The sequence below is a fragment of the Fusarium fujikuroi genome, chromosome FFUJ_chr02 (assembly GCF_900079805.1).
Source record: "Fusarium fujikuroi IMI 58289 draft genome, chromosome FFUJ_chr02".
Lineage (NCBI taxonomy): Eukaryota > Fungi > Ascomycota > Sordariomycetes > Hypocreales > Nectriaceae > Fusarium > Fusarium fujikuroi.
Window position 1 is genome coordinate 3,222,538 of NC_036623.1, and position 21,704 is coordinate 3,244,241.

The window sequence follows — 21,704 nt, forward strand, 5'->3', positions numbered from 1 at the left end:
TGGGCTCTCAGTGCGACTTTGGAAGTTTGGTGCGATGTTTCTCAAGGATCTTCAGTAATCCTTTGAGACCCCAGTCCCAGTCCATGGCGGGACCATTCGTTTTGGGATTCAATGCCCAACTGGGCGGAACAACGACTTGGACCTCCATCGCAGATCACAAGGGCAATGATTTGCATGCAACTCTGTGACAGAGATAGACTTGCAGCATTCGCAAAGCTCAGCATGATTGTTATCTCTTTCGCCAGAACTAACATCTGTACCTTCTTTGTCGACCTCGCCGAGTTGCCTCTCGAGCCTACACGTAATTCGCTGATATGGACTCGTGGCGCCGCAGGGGGGCAGTCTGAGAGCCCTGTTCTGGCTCCCATCTCGCAATGCACTGGGGCCAAGGACCAGAAGATGCCGGGATGAGCTGCTGCACTATTGCGTCAGTAGATCTCCACACCACAGCCAGCTTTGGATGTCAAACAAACGAGCTTTTGTTCACGTTAAAGAAAGGGCAGAGCAGAGCAGAGCAAACACGAATCGACAGACATAGATTAGGCCCAACGAATGCCTCGAATCGTACAAGGCAACGGCGATAAACTCTATAACGGGAGAATGGGACTATCGTTGATGGGGCCTTGGGCAGAGACAATTTCTGGGTAGAGTTTGTCAGGCTGGTAGGTCTCATGTCCTTTTCCTGGCTGCGCTTGACCCTCCATCTGAATGCTTCGCGTGGGAGGAGGGCCCATCTCATTGGGCCGCCATGGTAGACTCATCGTGTTTGGGGTCGTAAGGCAGGCAGACTGACTTGCTTCCGGCACTTGATAGATCATTGGACGGGGATAGGTACTGTCAGTCAGTCTGGGTATTGTGGTCATTCGGTGATGTCCATACCAGGCAAGATTCCTCTGAAGTTGTCGAGTTTACGATCACCGTTTGGGTAGAGGTTCGATCAGACTTGCTTGCTACATACTATTCGACGGAAGTGCAGCAGGCGAAAGATCATCGTTTATGTTAGTTCTCCCGTTGCGGACCGCTGCCACCATCATCAATCTTGTACCTAACCTTGGAGCAGCAGTCCCCGCTTTGCCTGCTACAAACAGCTTACCAGGTCTTCCCGTCTTGACACTGGATTGCTCAAGCAGCCCAGCCTAGGGGAGTAAAGAAAACTCAAAACCTTGATCCTAAATGACAAAAAGACTTAGGTAATCTTACATAAATTTAGAATATCCACACTAGGTTTAGGATATCTTTTACTGAGTTTATTTTGGCACCCTATGTGAAGGTTTTGTGTTTTCTTGCTCCCCGAGGGCCAGCCCAGCACCAGCACCAGCACTGCCCATGCCCAGCCCCTCCATTATCTAGAGTAAGGACAAGGTCACGGCTGACACCCTATTGTTGGCGGGGGGTTCCCTCTCATTATTGCTGTCGGATGACGACGTTCTGCTTTGCTTCCATGCTCCGTCCTTGCTCGTCCGGGGCCTGATTCTTGCGGCGCTTTGCGGCTTGCACGCCATTAAACCCACCTGACACTCATAAACTCTTTTTTTCCTTTCTCTTCCATTTCTCTTGGCTACTGCTTTTCTCCTCCTCTCTTATCACCTCAAAAACATCGCATTCTTTTTGGGCTTGTAGTTTGCAGCTTTGCTTCTCGCCTGGCTGGTAACAAGACTGAGGCTCGTCGCTGGAACCCCACCCTGTTTAAAGTGTGACGACATACCCTTTTGCAACCCTTTGTCGCAACCCAAAGCCTGTTGAATTGAGTTGGCGCCCTCAAAAGTGCACCAAATTCAGTATCGGTATATACACATTCACAGAAAGCAGCACTTTATTACACCAAAATGTCCCGTGTAAGGGCTACCGAGTTCGAGGAGAGGGATTATTACCCTGCTCCTCGACGTTCAGCCCCGGAGGGGCTTGATGAAGTCGACTATCGTCGTCGCACCGTTACTATCAGCCCTCCCCCACGAGAGGAATCTCGCACACCCGCCTTTTTGCGAGAAGATACTCGCCGAACAGAGGCTGGCCCCATGGTCTTGCGCCAGCGTCAAGTAGAGACCATCGACCGACACCGACCCAGAAGTCCCAGCCCAGTTCGCGTTCGAGAAGAACGCATCATTCGAAGACCCCGCAGCATTTCACCCAGCAGCCATCACTCGCACGACCATGAGCATGAGCGTTCTCGCACCAGAGTTTACGAGCGAGAGCGAGTCAGAGAACCCTCTCAGCCACCTCCCAGGCGAGCTCCTTCGCCTGCCCGTGTTGTCAGATACGTTGAGCGACCAAAGTCGCCTTCTCCTCCGCCCGCCCCTCCAGTTGAGGAGCGAGAGCGCATTCGCACTCGCATCATTGAGCGCGAGAGGGCTCCTTCGCCCCCTCCGATTCCCAAGCCGTCTCCTCCGCCTCCTCCGCCCCAGACTATCCGTGGACCGACAATTGAGCGAGAGGTTATCACCCACTACCGAGACATTGACCATGGTAAGCAAACCAAAGTTCTAACCAGCTGATTCAAAACGCTAACGGGTGCAGGTATGATCAAAGCTAGACCTCCCACTCCTCCTCCCCAGCCAAAGCCTCAGCCTCGTGCTCCTTCCCGAGTCCGAGAGCGTGAGACAGATATCGACATCTCTCTGTCAAAGAACAGAACCGAAGTAGATGTCACTCGCACATCGCGCACTCGTTCTCAAAGCCAAGAACGACGATCCGACTACCGCGATGACGAGCTCGTAGTTCGACGTGAGTCCGAAACAACCCGGCGTCGAGCCCATTCAGCTGCTCCTCTGCCGACACCCAGTGCCGTGGACGAAGAAGGCGACTATCTTACCAGCAAGATCGACTCTCGTGGCCGGATGGGCGAAGCCTGGGGCGGTGCTACCAAGGACTGGACCCTCGTTGATGTTCCTCCAGGCACTGAGCGCATTCGCATGGATGGAGTCGGCGGTGGAAGTACCGAGACAAACTGGACGAGGTACAGTGGTTCCAGGAAAAGCAAATTCATCCCTGAGAGGGATGGCGCTCCTTCACCTGCTCCCGCGCCCATGCCAAAGCCCATTCTGAAGGACACGTCACCACCAGACACTCGTGATCGTGTTAATGTTTCCATTTACGATCGCGAGAGGGAAATCGATATTGAAAGAACACGAGAAACACGTTCTCGTCCCGCACCTCCACCACCAAAGGATATGTGGACTGAGATCACCAAGGACCTCGTTATTCGTGAGGCTATTGAGAGCTCTGGGTATGAGTACGAGGAGACCAAGGAGTTCTACTACATCATGGACTATCTTAAATACGTAAGTTATCACCCAAAAATGACGATGATTAGATGCTAACATTTTGCAGGACGATGTTCTTCGCCTTGTTGACGTCTCCGATGAGATCCGACGATCTCGAAAGCAGCGAGCGAGAGAACTGGAGTATGAAAGAGAATACCAATTCGACTATGAACGGGATAGTCACCGACACAGTCACCCTCGCTGGGACGAGGTAACGGAACGTGAGACGTTTTATGATACTCGCCCACCCCGAGGCTACCTCCGTTAAGTCTGCTTTTTACTGGCGTTCTCATTCATGGTCACATTTTGAAGGGCAGCAGAGGTTTTCTTTTTCAAGTAATGGATACCTTCCCCCCTAAGCAACTACAGACATGTGCGGGTGTCGTGAATGATGTTTCATATTGGGCAACTATTGGTTGTACGAATTTACGAAATCCATCATATACAGCGGATGAAACGATATTAGTTAGTATGGGATTGAATGGATGTATGTAGATGCTTGGTTGATACACATAATTACGACTTATGACAAGAAATAAATAACGACAAGTTTTTCACTAAGCACATTCATATTTTCCCGTGAAGATGCTCCTTTGGAGGCAGAAGCGCGAGAACAAGTCCCAGTTGTGATTGAGGGGTTGCCTGTTGGGACCAGTGACCTCATTATGGTCTTCGGGCATCCCGTCCCGCAGCCTACCCCTCCATCGAGGAGCAGGCATTCTACAAGACCCACCTCTAACCAGCCGAATCGCAGACTTGACAAAGTAATAATGAATGATAAGTTTCAACTCTTTGAACTCATGAGAGTTGATTCTGACCAAATAGTGCCCAGCGGTCCTTCATAATCCTTTTTTTCTAGCATGCACAGATGCCGGGTAGTGAACGAGTAATAGGTGTTCGAATCCGAACTCACCGATATTTGACCCCGGGACTGCGAGATGTCATTGCCCTGTTATCCCAGCCAAATCGAATATCTGATACGACCTTGAGTTCCTTGATTCGAACCTATAAGACTTCTGTGGTAGGTCCCTGCGTGTAGACCTTTGACGGCTGCGAGATTGGGCCGTCTGGTTCTTCTCGCAAACGAGGATAGGGATCTATTGTTTGGTAGGTAGCTAGGGCTCAGGTAGGAGAAACGCTGAATAGAAGACTTGTTGTCATTATTGTGTTGGTGTTTTACGTTGCCCCCAAGGTTAAGCATAAATAAGTATCATTGTACGATGCATACAACTCAAAGTGAGAGCATATGGTCTAACACTGAACATACTTGTATGGCAACCAACACAAGATTGTAGTGTATTTACTTAAGCTGAAGCCGGACTCTTGGGTCAATCATACCTGTTACTTACTATTTAGTACCTGAATAAGAAAGGGTTTTCATCTAGAAAAGACATGCAAGTCTTATTGATGTAGTTTGGATACAAAGCGTGCTCCACTGGCAATGTGACGTCTCTCCAGAGCACGAGGAAAAAGCTGAAAGCCTGACTAATCCTTTCAACAGCAGAGGAGAGAGCAAAGGAAACCATGCGAGACATCTTAAGACTCCATCAGTTCACTAATTTTAGAGCTGTCCATCAGTTGTGTAGAATGAGCCCTTTGCCCAACGAGCCCACTTCTATTCGCGATCTAAGTAGTTGTTTGATTCACAAGTAGCTGCCCGTAGACCTTGTGTTCCCCGATGCCGTGAAGGGCACAGACGTTTCCAAACATGGAAACTGTGAGAACAAGCTGACAGGCAATAAGACAGACTGGGCTATCGTAACACGGCTCGGTTAGGAGAAGTAGATATTGTCAGTGCTCTCATGATATAATGGCCGTGTACTAAAGTAGTGGGAGCAGGGCCCAAGCAACGAAATTTCCCCAGACTGGACCCCTGAAACACATGGAAGATCCAAATCCCAAGACGAAGCGAATATCGAACATGAGCCCTGAATCTGACAAGTCAGCTTCATTTTCATAGCGGCCCAAAATGCATCCGCCGTGGAACTGGATACAAATAAAGGAGTTACCCAGCGTGGCAAGGCTGGCGGCGTTGGTTGCCGTGGAAGAGTGGAACTATTTACTTGGAAAAGAAATCAACACAAACAGAAGAAAAGAAGAACTAAGGAAGGTAAAGGGGGGTTCATCAGATTATGTGTGAGCTAAGTGAAGTGATAATTTCAAATATAAAATGAATATCTTTAGCAGGAACTATTCGAAGGTATGGTTTGTGTTATGCTTAGGTAGGTATCTAACTTTAAACTCCCACCAAAAGGTACCTTAGTAGCCAGGGCCCTGAATGGCATTTGTTATGGATGCCTGGACTCAAGTACCGTAAGGAAGCCCTGAGGGAGATACCTTGCTTCCTATTAATTGGCACTGTGCCAACCTAAGCATGGTGTGAATTTCTTCACCGCGGGGCACTGTATAAAAGGCGTACAGCGCGACTGTTGACCTATTAAGAGATTAAGCGAAGTTTTCCCTGCCTCCCAGTGTAGGTAATGAAAGCAGGTTTGAATTATGCGTTCATAGCGCATTGGAACTAACAGCAGTCCAGAGTAAACCTGAATCAAGACAAGCGACAGCGTGCATAAGCACCTAAGGTCACGAGACCCCAAAAGCAGCCCAGAGTCTCATGTATCGTCTCATAGTAAACAAAACAAAACGAAACCTGCAGCAGATATATTCGCACCAGCCAGGAAAGTATGATGGCGTTTGCCACAAGGTCCCGCAGCAAAAGAAGGGCATGGCCGTCGGTGTGGAGGGGTCCTATCGACCTCAAGGTAGGGAAAGGTATTGGATGTAGGTACAGTAGTCACAGTGAGGCTCAGGGCTGTGACGCATCAGCAGGGAGACTACATACAGGTGATGAATCACAGCATCCTCAGTCCTGCTCGTCGCTGCGATTCTCACTCTCATCGACAACTGCAGCCTGAGTTAACATATGCCTGCATCTCTTGTAATTGCATTCCCCTAGACATCAGATCAGGCACCAAACGTTGCTGCTCGTTGGTGAAAAACAGCCGCCTCTCACAGATCACGTCTGCACAGTGCAATACAGTGTGAGAATAAGTGGCGGTAGCAACTTTGAAGGCAGGAGCGGGCTGCCGATTGTCATCATCAAACCTTTGATCCAAGAAGTTAACTTTTTCCTCTCCTGTAACATCAAGCCGTAGAATATCAACACTTCTTTTGTCTAAAGCCAGGACTTTCTCTTCCTTCACCACCGCTTTGCTAGCAATCAAGCATCTCAAAGCCCATCAAATCAAACAAGGCCCCGTTCCATCGGTTTTTGGCCCGCCAAGCTCGTTCGACCCTCATACCCGTTCTTTTCCTCTCCTGGCCTGAGCCCCCCGTCGTGGGAAAAAACCCCCGCCTCTCCGCCTCATCCAGAACAGTTCTCTCTTCCATCTGCCAAACTTATCGACACGTGCGCCTAACCAAAGGCTCTATTTTTTCTTTCTTCTTTTTCATTCTCACACATTTACGCCTTTCTGCGCCTCACTCATTATTGATACCTTCCGAAACCGCATGACGAGCCGTTGTTAAAATCGCAAAAATGTCGAGCTCAGAGATAAACCAGGTGCTCACAAATTCGCTGTCGCCTGGTCAGTATCCCACACCTCCCTGCCGATTGAAACTTAAGCAGTTATCTGCGAGTGAAGCGAACCAATGCTAACTTTTGTCAGATGCGAACCTGCGAAATGCTGCCGAGCAGCAACTTACCCAAGCCGCTGAGAGCAACTTTGTATGGCACCCCTGATCCTCCCTCCGCTCGAATGACGACTGACGATTCACTAGCCCCTATACCTCGCAACCCTCGTACAAGAGTTAGCAAACGACTCTGCCGATGGCTCCATCAGAGCTGCTGCCGGTATCGCCCTCAAGAACGCCTTCACAACCCGAGACTTTGCTCGTCATCAGGAATTGCAAGCGAAATGGCTCCAGCAAACAGACGACGAGACCAAGAACAGGGTCAAAGAGCTCACCCTCCAGACTCTTAACTCTTCCAACACCCAGGCTGGCACTGCCGCCGCCCAGGTTATTTCTTCTATTGCCGCTATCGAGTTGCCCCGTGGCCAGTGGAACGATCTGCTACCTTTCCTTGTCAAGAATGTGAGCGAGGGTGCGGACCACCAGAAGCAGTCTTCTTTGACCACCATTGGCTACATCTGCGAGAGCCAAGATGCTGAACTGCGCGGGGCTTTGGTAACACACTCAAATGCTATTCTGACTGCTGTTGTGCAAGGAGCCCGAAAGGAGGAAACAAACATCGAGGTTCGCCTCGCTGCCATCACTGCCCTTGGTGACTCGCTCGAATTTGTCGGCAACAACTTCAAGCACGAGGGAGAGCGAAACTACATTATGCAGGTCGTCTGCGAGGCCACACAAGCCGACGACTCAAGGATACAACAGGGCGCCTTTGGCTGCCTCAACCGAATCATGGCCCTTTACTACGAGAACATGCGATTCTATATGGAGAAGGCCTTGTTTGGTCTTACCATTCTTGGCATGAAGTCCGATGACGAGGATGTCGCGAAGCTGGCTGTTGAGTTCTGGAGTACCGTTTGCGAAGAGGAGATCTCCATCGAGGATGACAACGCCCAAGTAGAAAGCTCTGACCAGATGCGCCCTTTCTACAACTTTGCCCGCGTTGCTGCCAACGAAGTCGTACCGGTTCTCCTACTTCTCCTCACCAAGCAGGACGAGGACGCCACCGACGACGAGTACAACCTGTCCCGCGCTGCTTACCAGTGTCTGCAGCTGTACGCACAGGCCGTCGGTGCTACGATCATCACACCCGTCCTTCAGTTTGTTGAGGGCAACCTACGTCACGAGGACTGGCATAACCGAGATGCTGCTGTATCTGCTTTCGGCGCTATCATGGAGGGTCCTGACGAGAAGGTCCTGGACCCTATCGTCAAGCAGGCCCTGCCTATCCTCATTACGATGATGGACGATCAGTCCCTGCATGTTAAGGACTCGACTGCGTATGCCCTGGGCAGAATCACCGAGGCATGCTCCGAGGCCATTGACCCTCAGGCGCAACTCCCTACTCTGATCGAGTCGCTCTTCAAGGGTCTTCTCAGCAGCGCCAAGATGGCACCCTCATGCTGTTGGGCCCTTATGAACTTGGCTGAGCGTTTTGCCGGTGATCTCGGTGCTTCTTCTAACGCTATCACCCCCCACTTCAACAATGCCGTCAGCTCTCTGCTGGATGTTACTGCTCGCACAGAAACTGAGACCTCAGTGCGAACCGCTGCTTATGAGGTTCTCAACGTTTTTGTGCAGAACGCTGCTTCCGAAAGCTTGCAGCCAGTAGCCTCTCTCTCTGATGTAATCATCAAGAGACTCGAAGAGACTGTTCCTCTCCAGAACCAGGTCGTAAGTGTCGAGGACAAGATCACTCTTGAGGAGATGCAGAACAGCCTGTGCACTGTCCTCCAGGCTATCATCTCTCGCCTTGACAAGGAGATCATTCCTCAGGGTGATCGTATCATGCAAATCCTTCTTCAGATCCTCAACAGCGTCGGTGGAAAGTCTAGCGTTCCTGATGCCGTTTTCGCTACCATCAGCGCTCTTTCCACTGCAATGGAGGAGGATTTCGTCAAGTACATGGATGCCTTTGCCCCATTCCTGTACAACGCCCTCGGAAACCAGGACGAGCCCAGTCTCTGCTCCATGGCTATTGGTCTGGTCAGCGACATTACTCGATCTCTGGGCGAGCGCAGCCAGCCTTACTGCGATAACTTCATGAACTACCTCCTCAACAACCTCAGGGTATGTATCCCCCTATTTGTGTGTCTTGGCATATCTAACCAACCGCAGAGTACCACTCTGGCCAACCAATTCAAGCCTGCTATCCTACAATGCTTTGGTGACATTGCTGGTGCCATCGGTGGCCACTTCGAGACATATTTGTCCGTAGTTGCCCAGGTTCTCGAGCAAGCTACAACTGTTACCGCTTCTCCCGAGGGCCCCTACGAGATGTACGACTATGTCGTCTCCCTCCGTGAGGGTATTATGGATGCCTGGGGCGGAATTATTGGCGCCATGAAGGTCAGCGAGAAGAGTATGTCGTCCTGTCCGTCTGGTATGCAATCGTTACTGACACGTCATAGCACAAGCTCTCCAGCAATACGTCCCTCTCATCTTCAACGCCCTCAGCATTATCGCTAATGATATGAACCGAAGCGAATCCTTGATGCGGGCTTCCATGGGCGTTATTGGGTAAGCTGTTCTAGCCCAGCAATTTGCATGAACTATGCTAACTCAAACAGTGACCTTGCTGATGCCTATCCTGACGGCCAACTGGTTGACGCTTTCCGCCAAGACTGGCTCACCGTTATGATCAAGGAGACCAAGACCAACCGGGAATTCCAGCCCCGAACCATCGAGACCGCCCGCTGGGCCCGCGAGCAGGTTAAACGCCAACTGGGTGGCTCTCAGGCCGTCATGGCCAACTGATCTGGCACTCAGACTCTTATCTCCAATCCAAGGCGAGCGATCGCCGCCACAAATAAATACTCCCCTCCCCCTCCCCAGTCATAGCACGATCCCCACGACCCTTGCATGTATATAGACCCCATACGACACTGCAGTAATTCAAATACCCCCTTATGACGCTTCACCTGGCATATTCATCGCTACATGATGTATTCATTCCCCTATCATATCACTACACTACACTACACTACACAGTCCATTTTGTTTTATTTATTCAGATGCAATGATGGAATAGAGAAGTCATGTATGCCCTGCGAGGATGAAAAGCGGCGGCGGCCCACAATTCATGTAGAGGATAGGGAGTCAAGGCGGCCGGTTTGTTACTCTTTTTTGTTCTGCTTTTGCAGTCCTGGTTGTCGCGGCCCATGGAGTCTGTCTTGGATTCCCTTTCAAGTGTTAGGGAAGGCTTAGGACGGTGTACTCGGATAAACCACCTTTGTGGAACATGGTGGGATTCTTGAGGAGTGGTTTGAAAATTCGGAGTGTGTAGGGGACCCTTAGAGTTGAGCGAAGACACGTTGAAATGAAACCTTCGGACTAGAGTATCAAGTGAGCTCGTCTGTAGCTGTCGATAGTCAAACAATCGTTGGCTCTCACACAATTAATGAACCCACGGACACTTGCAAGACGTTGTGATATGCCATCTTGTGCTGATGAATCCAAGCCAGACGTAGCAATTACCACAAATGAAATGAAGGCTTGGCATCTGAATCTGTTTGTCAGGTGGTTTCAAGTCACGGTGGAATTCACACTTCATATGTCGGATCATACGAAGGTTCTTGGTCATGAAATAAGATGACAAGCTTATGTCCCTTCTTGCCTACAAAGACGAGAACAGTCTAATCTATATGTGAAAAACAATCCCCATGGTTCTCAATTTCATCTGAATTTGAAGTGTAAGGAAAATGACCAGATATGAACTAACTTCATCTAACATACCCTATAAAAACTGTGTCATTTTACTGTCCGTCTGTCCAACGTAGGAATGGAGACGACCACTGCACTGCAACATTTCCTTCTTGCAACCATTAGATCCCATACAGAGCCAGGAGAAATCACTTATAGCCTTCGAACAAGTTATTTGCCGGTATCCATTCCTGAGATCCGTACGAATAATAGTTCAACTCGTCCAAGAAGTCGTCTGGAGGAGGGTCCAGTGGCCCACTAGTGATGTCCATAGCTGTTGGGATGCTGGTTGCTAACGAGGCGTTACCCTGCGATGCTATCGGATAAGCTTGGACAGCACTGGGGTTAAAGCCCCCCAGGACCATGTCAAAGTTGGCAATGTTATCAGGAGTCATGTAAAGCTGAGGTGGAACAAAAGCCTGCTGCTGTGGTATTACCGATAGCGGTAGCTGATGAGGATGGGAATGAATCTGTAGCTGTTGTTGGATTTGAGGTTGAGAAAAATGAGAGGGCAAAATATGAGTCGTAGGTATGGGCACAGAGATATCGTTTGGAGATGGAGATTGCAGAGCAATGGAACTGGAAGCAAGGGAATTGCTTTGTCGAGTGTACAAGGACGAAGCAGGCGAAGCGCCAGATGATATCGGCGTGGTCGCAGGAAGGTGAGTCAATGGATTGTGGATTGGGTCTCTGCCATCCGCCATTCCATTTTCGCTTTTAAATGAACTGTCAGGATCTCGAGCAAAGCGTCTCAAGGCATCGACCCAACGAGAAGCAAGAGGCCAGACCTCTTTGCATTCCATCAGAATATCCAGGCTGCGTAGAAACATCTTTTGACCGTCGCATGTGACGTTCAGAACTAGATAAGACGAAGAGGGTCAATACCTAGGGTATATATCGTTTTCAGTCAGGATAACTTACAGTTAGGATAGCGCCAAAGATATATAGAAAAAAGGCCGCAAGTGTAGACACAAAAGGCGGCCATTTGTGCACCGACACTTTCATCTGAGGAGCGTCCAAGAAACTGGGCGTCGATTTGCTCGTAAAGTCTAAGAACATTGTTGAAAAGATCGCAGGCTATCTGGTTAAAGACCAACGGCCTCTGGTGATATTCGGGTGATGAAGTCAGGATACTACAGCATATTAGACCTGGCATTATGTGTTGCTTGTCTTAACTTACCACTCCAAGTATGGGCGACGGAGAACGATATTGCAAAGTCGCGGAATCATTGTGACCCCGAGATATGCCTGGGTTGTTAGTGGCTTGGTTTGTTATAAAAGGGGCCGCATACCAGATCCTGTGCTTTGGCCTTGTACTCAGAAAGCCATGCCCTACTCCATTGATGGCTGGGAGGCAAGCTTGTTTCCCACTGATCAAGCTTTGTCGAGACTTTGACAAACTTGCTCTCTGGGTCCCATGGACAAGAGTATGGGGTATAGTTGACTGCACCCCGTGTGACAACGCCCCAGAATCCGTGTGCTTGAATAAGAGTACCGAAAAGAGACCGGTTTGGATCGTTGACCAGGCTTGGGTCTTTGATAGCACGCGGGGTACCTTCAAGAGCTGCTCGCGAAGGAGGTTCTCGCCCATTAGCGAAGTCTTCTTCATCACAAGGTAGTAGGGCATCGATATCCGAAGCAGCGAGAGAGATGGGTGAGGAAGAGCATGAGTGTAGCTGATCCTGACTATGTAACATCCACTGGGTACATTATATTCAGCTGTATCACTAACGTTTGTTTATTTGGCATGACTTACCAGAGTCCTCCGTGCGGATTCGCGAAGAATGATGGCATCAGGCGTAGGGTTCGAAGTCTCATAAGCATAAGTCTGTTCCAAATGCAGCTTGATTGCAGACGCAATTCGAAGAGCAAGGCCCATGCTCGTCTATCAAGTCAGTAATGAGGCGGTTGTTCAGGTCTTCCACACGTACATGGCTCTCATCTTTGAGTCCATTCCCTTGCTGTGCAATACTAAGAAGATAAAAGGCCTGGCAGTTCTCTAGTGTATTTTTGGTCGGAAATATTTCGCCGAGTGCAATTTCTGTCGCCCGCTTCATAAAAAACTCGGATGCCTTGATGCCGGATCCATACCGTCTTGATAGAGGACGACTGAGGCGAGCTGAAATACTAAGAATACTGACAACGAGAAAGACGCTAACCGATGTGCGATCTTTGAGAATACGCCGGGGAAATTGTTCTTTAGGAATGAAACCGAGTTGAAAGTAATGCCGCGTGAACTGGTTTATGCCATCAACGATTTCTGGTAGCGGAGGCAGATTTTCCCATCCGTTACTCAGTGTGGTGCCTGGGGCAAGACTCTCACATTGTAATCGTCCCAGATCCTGTCGAGTTGTCTTGGCAGTCCTTTTGCGAGCAACACGTGGACGCCGTCGCTCTCGATCAATATCTCGTTGGCCTCGTGGCCTGAAGACGCTATTGTACAGAGTTTCAGACAAAGTTTCAGAGATACGATATGGGAAGCCTACCATTCGCCTTCCTTGACCCCTGCGTCTAAGCAGGCCTTACAGAGAGGCTGGCCACGGTCGCGGACACATTTACTCCTCATTTGCCGGCATCTGTGGCATAGGGTCAGCAAACGATTACGCAACGGACACCAGACAGGCTCATCTACCGGCAGCAAGCAATTGAAGCTCGTCGTTTGATGACTGGGACGGAGGACTCCATGTTTCCACTCCGGCAAGTGGTGAGATACGAAGAAACAATGGCAGTCACTAGAGGTCTAGTAGACAACAAGCGTGCTGGTGCTGGTGCCGCAACAAGCAAGGTTACAAAAAGACAATCAAACAAACGACAAAATGCGCTGTACTCTAAACGCCAATGGCTGATGCTGATGATGATGCCGATGTCGTTGCGTACCAATCGTAGCCCGTATCCTGGTGAAACTGAACTGAACCCTGTGTGCCTTGTATACTGTATTAGACTGCAATCGATTTAGTGTCAACGAGCTTCTAGAATCGAGACAGATTACCTTGGTAGGGGGCGGGAGCGGGAGATTGGCTACAGGGCGAAAAGTACTGCCCTTAGACAACCCAGCCCAGCCCAGGTAGTGGTACGCGTCGCCGTCCAACCAACAAAAAGCAATGCGTAGCAGCAGGTCAGCACGAAGCGGTGCACTTCACTTGCACTACTCAAAGCAGTACAGATAAGTCGCTTAGGTAGGTAGGCAGGAATACTCTGCATGAGATCCGTGGAAGTACAAGCGCAAGCGCTTAATGAGCAGAAGAGGAGAAGGTAATAAGGTGTGCCTGCTAGGATAGGAAGATCAGGTGAGGAGGCGATTGGCTCATAAGACGAGGGTGTTAAGGATATTAAACTGCCCGATCAGATTGACCGCGCGCAGCTGATCGGCAAGGAAGCGTTGATCTGCAGTTTAGTATGTAGTTGGCACCAGGTCCATGGCACTCGCGTCGTGGCTTTATAAGTTAGTAGTTTGTAGTTCAGTCAGCTCCTCCTTGAGTGCTGCTCAGTACAAGCTGGGTCGAGGAGACCAGAAACAAGCACAAGGGGGAGCCTTAGAACGACCTCGACGAGCGGGCATCACAACGAAAATGGCCAAGACGACCTGCGTGCGTGGGAGCGTCTGGAACTCTGCGTGATGCCTATATGTTAGCGTTACTTGGCCACGCGAACCCGACGATCAAATGTCTAGAGGAAGACCGGCAGCACAAAACTCGAAATGTTAGGTATGCATGACAATAGACAATGTAGAAACGAGGCAAAGGCCCCGGGGATGATATGGGTGGGTGCCTGACTGGTAGGGGCTTTACCTTCTACATAAGCAACACCTGCATGTTGAGAATGAGTGAAGAGGAGACATTCTTGCTTTGTTTGCTTGCTTGCTTCTGCAACCGCGCCTAAGAGGCCTCGAAGCAGTTACGAGACGAATGGATCGACCGTGATTGGTCGAGGAACGGCAATGCAAGGGACAGGGATTACTAAGTTAGTTACGGAAGGCCAAATCGACATCTGTGCCAAAATTCATCTCTTAGTAGGCCGACCCTATACCGTACGGTGCCGTAGTTGATATTCCTTGTAATTCAATATAAGCGGGGTAAATGTGGGTCCGACCAATCATAGCCCCTCGCTTAAGAGGGTCACGTGGCTTCACGTGACTTCGCGATAGTTATCGTTGATCTCGAGTTTAGCTTCATTTTTATCCCCCAAATCCGTTACGCCTCACGAGGTAAGAAATCCCTACTTTCAGCACGTCGCATCCACCCGCAATTGCCCTCTACGACCTAATATATGCCTCATCAAATTCGCACGCTCCAGAGCTTCATTTTCATTCTACTTTGGAGCAATTCGAAGCATATTCCCCCCCTAATTTTACACCTGAAGCCAGACCACCAAGGCGCTGGGCTTTAGCCTGCATTAACCCTTCCCTTACCTTACCCTTATACCCTCCTACGCCCTCATATCATATTGATTGAGGTCGCATAATCAAGGGCTTTATTTTCATATCTCTCTTGTCTTTTATTCTTTACATTTCGGCGCACTACGCAAGTGACTCGGGGCTGACATCTAATTAGAGGACCTATCTAGACATTACGAAGACCTACACGATTCTACGACATCATGCCCCCCCGCGAAACCGCAAAGGCTAAGAGGGAGCGCTTAGCCCGCGAAGCCGAAGAAGCCCGTCTTGCAGAGGAGGTCGAAGCTGAGCGTATCGCTGCAGAGGAGGCCGAAGCTGAGCGTATCGCTGCTGAGAAGGCCGAAGCTGATCGTACCGCTGCTGAGAAGGCCGAAGAGAAACGTATCGCCTTTGAGAAGAAGCTTGAAGCCGACCGTATTGCTGCTCAGAAGAAGAAGGCCGAAGAAGCCCGTATTGCTGCCGAGAAGTTCGAAGCAGAGCGTGCCGAATCAAAGCAGCGTCATGATGAGCTTATGGAAATGCTTGCTCACGCTGAGAAGGAAATGGATGATGAAGCTCTCGAAGAGGATCGTATCATCAAGAAGGAGCAACTTGAACGTCAGCTACGTATCCTCAAACGCAATGACGATGAAGACTATAGAGCTGCGAAGGAAGCTCTACGACGCGACTTTGGCGACCACACTTTCAAGCATCTAGCTGAGGAGGTCAACGGGATTCCTACCCCTACCTTTGACTACAAGGCCGAACGCCCTCCTGCGAACCCACAGTTGACCATCTGGGCGTATATGAATGCGTTGAAGAATTGTTCCTACAAAGGCCTTACGCATGTGAAGTTTGATGAGAATGAAGTAAGATATTCAATTACTTTCTATTTCGTATTGTATTATACTAATTTATATAGCTTCCTGAGGAGCCCAACTCACTCTTTTTGCGCAAGAAGAAAGGCAAGAACCTTGAGGCTGAGTATACACTCAAATTCTCGTCGCAGAATGCCGATGCCATGCTTCGCCATCTGTACGGATTCGTAATGCCTGAATCGCTTCCGTGCAACAAGTGTATGTCTGGTAATGGTGCTCTTGCCCATTGCCGTGTTACGGCTCCGTCTGAGGGCTGCGCCAATTGCCTCTGGAACCATTCGGGACCGAACTGCAGCTACATCAGGGGTATGTACTCATAGTGCCTTATATATCTCCATACTGACTCATTTGACAGCGACTCCCAAGAAGCGCAAGGCTGTGTCTGATGCCATCTCTGTCACCAGTGGTAGCAGTAGCTCTTCGTCTGACAGCGAAGAGGACCCTATGGACACGTTGAAGGACTTCACTGAGAAGGAGTGTCGCAGACTCTCTCGATTCTTCCGCAAGGTTACTGACCACAAGAAGAAGAAGAAGAAGTCCAAGGGCAAGGGCAAGTCCAAGTCCAAGAAGGCGAAGGGCAGCAAATAAGGTATTTCAATTCCGTACGTAACTATTCAAAACAGTACTAACTTCTTCTAGCTACCTGCAATTAGTTTTTAGGTCTTTATTTTTATAAGGACATAGCTTATAGGTTATAAATTATGACCAGCATTATAGGCGTACGGAGCACTACGGAGCATTACAGGCTACTACGGATAACTATAGGGCATATAAAGCATTACGATACCCAGTAGCAAAAGTTTAACGTTTTTATTAACTTGCTTTATTAATTAATCGTATCCTTAAATTATATCTGTGATAGATACATATATAGATCTCGTAGCACCTCGTAGCACCTCGTAGCACCTCGTAGTTCCTCGTTGTAAGCAATTTTGAATATTTTTCTTAGTGTTACTAGCTATAGTTAGTATAGTATGCTTACGTACTGTATCTTAGGGCTACGTACTGTAGCGTAAGGCCACATATTATTCTTTGCAGTCTTATCTTAAGCCCCTCAATGTAAATTCATTTTCTTACATTATATTAATCTTTCTTTTAACCTCACAATGAGCTCCAGAGGGCGCCCCCCTATTAACCTTGATGCTTTCCGTATTCAAATTGAACAATGGAAGTATCATGACCGAATGACTGCAGATGATATTGTACGGCGTATTTCGACTGAGTTTAATATTTCTACCTCTCGTAGAGTATTATATCGATATCTTCAGACTTGGCAGTCAGATCAGACAACATCTAATATGACCCAGGCCCGAACGGAAGATACTGAGGCATTACGAAATCGTATTAAAGAGCTTTTCTTTGAAAATGTTCTTAAGGATAAAAATATCCTTTTCCAGTTACAAAAGGAAGGCTTCGTAGTAACTAATAGGGGGCTGATTAGAATACGACGAAGCCTTGGCCTTTTACGGCATCAGACCCCTGAGCAGAAAGAGGAGCAACTTATTAAATTGCGCCATTTCTTTGAGAACGATGCCTTACTAAATACTAAGCTACAGTCATTTGGTCGGACATATCTCTATACCTATATTCGGCAAAAACAGCTATCCTTAAGTCGACAGGCACTGTACGAAGCATTTCGTGACTTTATGCCTACGAACGTAACCGATCGATGGAATACAATGCAACACCGTCGAACTGGATGGACAGCACCTGGGCCTGACTTTATTTGGTCAATTGATGCTTATGACAAGTTAAAGGCGTGGGGGATTGAAATATATGCATCAATTGATGCATACTCACGGTATATTACGTGGCTGTACGTTGGTATATCAGCCAATACGTCACGAAGTGTACTTGAGCAATACCTTCATATTCTAGAGAATCGAGAGAGCATGCCTCTTATTATCCGATCAGATCGTGGTAATGAGACTCTTATGATGGCTGGGGCTCATTTTTACCTTTCGCAAGCGCAGAGCTCCCTACAGGCTACTACGGCTCAGCAGATACAATTCCACGATTGTTAGATATACAGCAAAAGCACACATAATGAAAAGATTGAGAGTTGGTGGCACCGACTTAGCGATGGTCGAGCAAGGCATTGGCGCGTATGTATACATATATATATATATATATATATATATACTAACTGCTTATAGGAGTATTTTGGAAGAATTACAGCTAATGGGCGTTTCTCTGCTGATTCTATTCCGGATCGAATTGCTATTCTATATCTTTTTATGCCAATTATACGTACGGAACTCTCCGAATTCGTATATATATGGAATTCGCATTATATTCGCAAACAGCGCAATAGGCCACATGTTCTTCCTGGTCAGCCTTGGGTCTTATATCATCAGCCAGAGATCCGCGAAACAAGGAGTTATGCTCGTCCGATACCATTCGATCGACTACGGCCTCTTAAGGAGCTTTTTAAACATGATAATATTGATCTTGATGCATATTTGCCCCAGGATACAATTACAGTATGTAAAAAGATTCTTGAAGGGCAGATCTTTCCCCAAGATACCCCTGAGAACCCAAAGCTCTCTATATACTTATATCTACGGGCACGATTGGAAGCGTATATACTTAGCGGGGAACAGCCAGCTATTGGTCTTCTAGAAACACCTATAGGTGGGATTAATCGCGTACGGTCTCATTTAGCTGCACATGATATCGATGTGCAGCTACTTAACCAAGAGACTCAGGGTGATATTAATTGGGATGAGATTGATCATAGGGTTGAGAGCTAGCCTTATACTATTCCTTAAACCTCCGTGGCAGGGCCTTCGATCGCGAAGGGCGCCCTTTAGCTTTTTCCTAATCTTATTCCTCCTTATCCTCCTTGCCCCCCTGATCCTCGTCTGATGTCGTAGATTGAAGAAATGCCTCGAACGCATCCAAATCTTCATGTTGTCTCTCTTCTTCACCTTTTATCTTCTTAGCCTTAACCTCAACCTTGATTTCAGCTTTAATATCGTTCTCCTTCCTTTTATCTCGTACAGGTTCCTTCTTATTCTTTATCTCCCTTTTGATCTTTGTTGTACGCTTTGAAGCAGGTATCTCAGTTTCTGCCTGCTCAATTGCCCGCTTATTAGGCCGTGGGGTATCGCTGTCTTCCGAATTGTCTCGTACATTAAAGTACAAAAGCATAAGGGAAACCGGAGCTTCAGCCCTTACAGAGAGTGTAATACTTGCCGCCTCAAAAAAGTCCTTTAGCCGTAAGGTCTTATAAACAGCATCTCCATACATAATAGGTCCGTTCGAATGCGTACCAGTGATATAGCCACTGATAAGCTTCCACTTTGTTGACGAGAACTCTTTATGGCAGCTTGATACAATAAAATGAACCATTTCGTCATGAGACGAAAACGTAGAGCCTAGTGGGGCTGTAATCTTGCTTTTAATGTTCTTGCTTTTGACTCCTTTATCGTACTTTGGCATAGAAATGCCTGGAATGACTTCCTCAAGGTATCCTGAAGCGATATAGAACGTAGCCCTTAGTTCGATAGTAATCGTACTCTTACGGCTTGTTACTGCAATACTATGCTGCTGGCTCTCGGTAGCCATATTAATAGCATTAGTATATGTAATAGGGATCGGTCGTGTTCGTTCGGTTTGAATCGTCATCGAACTGGGCCCAGGGGGGCTGCTTGCAGTAAGGTCAACGACCTCAACAGCTTCAATAAGTGGTTGTCGACAGAACGGGCAAAAACTAGCTTCTCCGAGGGCCTTTAATTCCGTACGAAGTTCATTATGGCCGCGGCCAGTTTTGGGGCAGAATTCAGTATAATCCATAACGATAAAAGTGAAAGTGGATGGTTTGGCTTCGAACGGCGCACTACGGGCTCGTACGGGTATGTACGAGAGAGAGGGCTGTAGCCCTTAGTACAGGCCTTGGTCTGTAGTGCTGCATTATAGCAATAATATTTAATATAACAATATTATATTGCCTAGAAGCCTGAAGGGGCCTTTAGTGCTACATTAGGGTGGATGGAGTAAAAAAAATCCCTCAAGATGAATTTTGGCACAGATGTCGATTTGGCCTTCCGTATTAGTCTTGTAGCCACACAAAGACAAGAGCTGAAGCCTTCACAGGATTTCAATCCCTCCTTCAAATCATGCAGCCCCAGTCAAGTTCAGTGGGCATAATCCATCCAATCTTGCCGCGAGTGCCTGGAAATGATTTCTCGAAGGAGTAGCCTAGCGGATCCATCACAAGCGTGGGCCACACTTGGAAAAGAACATGGTGCCACTAGGTATGCATGTTGACGTCCAGGCATTCTATCTCCCATTAAAGCCGGGACTATCCCTAGTTGAAGCCTGATTCCCATCAACTACCGGACTTGAAACATGATCAGCATGTTCTTCTCCTGGCCAGATCCCGCGGCCTCCTCCCAACCCTCGGCGCCAGGGAGATATTCGACCCTTCGTAAAAATGGTTCGAACCAACCATAGACGGGATAAGAAGTGCCGGTAGTTTTATCCAAAGCCGACGCTGTGATATCTACAACATTCACTGTCAAGACGGCTCGCTTTGGTCCACTTTGATCGGACAGGTCCTGAAATATAAGCCAGTGTGGGGTGTTTGATTATTTGGCCCTTCTTTGATTTGATGACATACGATTCAACATGGGCAGCATGGTCAACAAAATTTCCTCAGCTTTCAATTTCCAGACACTGGCATTTGTAATTTGGTGTTATCGAATCAGTATGAGGACACCCGAAGCTGGGGCGAGCCGAATGAACCGATACCAACGAACAATGAACGAATCATTCAATCTGATGTTATAGCAATATTCGGCTTGCTCACCCCGGAAAGCGTTTACAAGGGAATAAGCGCTGAGGATAGCTCTAGGAACACCATTTTGCCTAGCAGCTGTCATCAGGAATAAGTGACATCCGAATCACCGGTTATCTAATGTCGAAACCAAACTTGTAGCTACAGGCGAATGCCAGACTACCTCGCCAATGCACGTACTTTCCTGAAATATCCAAAGCTACCTAATTACTACGTACGTAAATGCTGAATAGCAAGTATATGTTTTTTCGGGGTGGGTTTGGTCTTTTGTGGCTTCGTAAGCTATCCATAGAACTTCTTTGTGTCACGTCATGTGGTCATGGCACAGAACTCGGCAGGCTTTAAACATCAGACAAGGTTTGACACAACTCTTGAAATATGATATATGTTAATTATTATTATACAAGCCTGATAAGAAAGTGTTGGATGTATTACTTACTCTTCTCAAGGCTTAAAAAGTGGTTCAGTATCCCCTGCAATGAGAAAACAACCATTATGATTAGTAACATGCGTGGAGTTAGTTGGGGTATTGGACAGATGCCGAGTTCGTGGACGAGTCTGCCACACGAAAAGGCAAGAAGGCGACAGTGATGTCTGTGATACGATCCTTACCATGGTGCTTTTTGATATGCGAGCCTACAAACAGCCTAAAATATGACTCAGTCCCTATATACTTGTACTCTCTCATATGCCTAGTCCATGGCGGAAGATGAGTTCCCATTCGGGTAGGAGATCAACTGGAAAGCTTTTGGCACACGAGCCAAACCGGAAGCATTAATATTGACGTGTTTCTAATTTATTGACCGTTTGTTAATAATTGGGGTTGGAGAAAGTCTGAGTTTTAGTATTACCGCGTATATAAGACATCACGTTTACCGAGGTGGTATCTCTGAGAACTAAACTCTGCAATCATTTACCCCTTTCAATATGCTTCCGGGACATCAGCATCTATAGTTGGTACCTACTTCATTACTCCTTCTCTCGGAGTTAGGCGCATT

General features: G+C 48.0%; 6 protein-coding genes; 4 read left to right on the plus strand and 2 right to left on the minus strand.

Annotated features, from left to right (window-relative positions):
• Positions 1-1,826: 1,826 nt before the first annotated feature.
• Positions 1,827-3,528, plus strand: FFUJ_04323 (uncharacterized protein; the record flags this gene model as incomplete). XM_023572404.1 has 3 exons in its annotated part: positions 1,827-2,463; positions 2,515-3,278; positions 3,328-3,528. The coding sequence occupies 3 exons, from the start codon at positions 1,827-1,829 to the stop codon at positions 3,526-3,528; spliced, it is 1,602 nt and encodes a 533-aa protein (XP_023426534.1).
• A 3,270-nt stretch (positions 3,529-6,798) lies between these two features.
• On the plus strand, positions 6,799-9,707 carry FFUJ_04322 (probable KAP95 protein; the record flags this gene model as incomplete). XM_023572405.1 has 6 exons in its annotated part: positions 6,799-6,847; positions 6,929-6,987; positions 7,041-9,020; positions 9,069-9,312; positions 9,362-9,470; positions 9,521-9,707. The coding sequence occupies 6 exons, from the start codon at positions 6,799-6,801 to the stop codon at positions 9,705-9,707; spliced, it is 2,628 nt and encodes an 875-aa protein (XP_023426535.1).
• Positions 9,708-10,801: 1,094 nt separating this feature from the next.
• On the minus strand, positions 10,802-13,337 carry FFUJ_04321 (related to general repressor of transcription; the record flags this gene model as incomplete). XM_023572406.1 has 8 exons in its annotated part: positions 10,802-11,511; positions 11,574-11,785; positions 11,833-11,900; positions 11,945-12,352; positions 12,409-12,537; positions 12,584-13,085; positions 13,139-13,228; positions 13,285-13,337. The coding sequence occupies 8 exons, from the start codon at positions 13,335-13,337 to the stop codon at positions 10,802-10,804; spliced, it is 2,172 nt and encodes a 723-aa protein (XP_023426536.1).
• Positions 13,338-15,248: 1,911 nt separating this feature from the next.
• FFUJ_04320 (uncharacterized protein) lies at positions 15,249-16,493 on the plus strand (the record flags this gene model as incomplete). XM_023572408.1 has 3 exons in its annotated part: positions 15,249-15,896; positions 15,950-16,211; positions 16,261-16,493. The coding sequence occupies 3 exons, from the start codon at positions 15,249-15,251 to the stop codon at positions 16,491-16,493; spliced, it is 1,143 nt and encodes a 380-aa protein (XP_023426537.1).
• A 518-nt stretch (positions 16,494-17,011) lies between these two features.
• FFUJ_14892 (uncharacterized protein) lies at positions 17,012-18,658 on the plus strand (the record flags this gene model as incomplete). XM_023572409.1 has 3 exons in its annotated part: positions 17,012-17,721; positions 17,938-18,010; positions 18,062-18,658. 3 exons carry the CDS (start codon positions 17,012-17,014, stop codon positions 18,656-18,658), a joined length of 1,380 nt encoding a protein of 459 aa, XP_023427234.1.
• A 73-nt stretch (positions 18,659-18,731) lies between these two features.
• FFUJ_04319 (uncharacterized protein) lies at positions 18,732-19,703 on the minus strand (the record flags this gene model as incomplete). The annotated part of the gene is made up of 1 exon (XM_023572410.1): positions 18,732-19,703. The coding sequence occupies one exon, from the start codon at positions 19,701-19,703 to the stop codon at positions 18,732-18,734; it is 972 nt and encodes a 323-aa protein (XP_023426538.1).
• Positions 19,704-21,704: the final 2,001 nt, after the last annotated feature.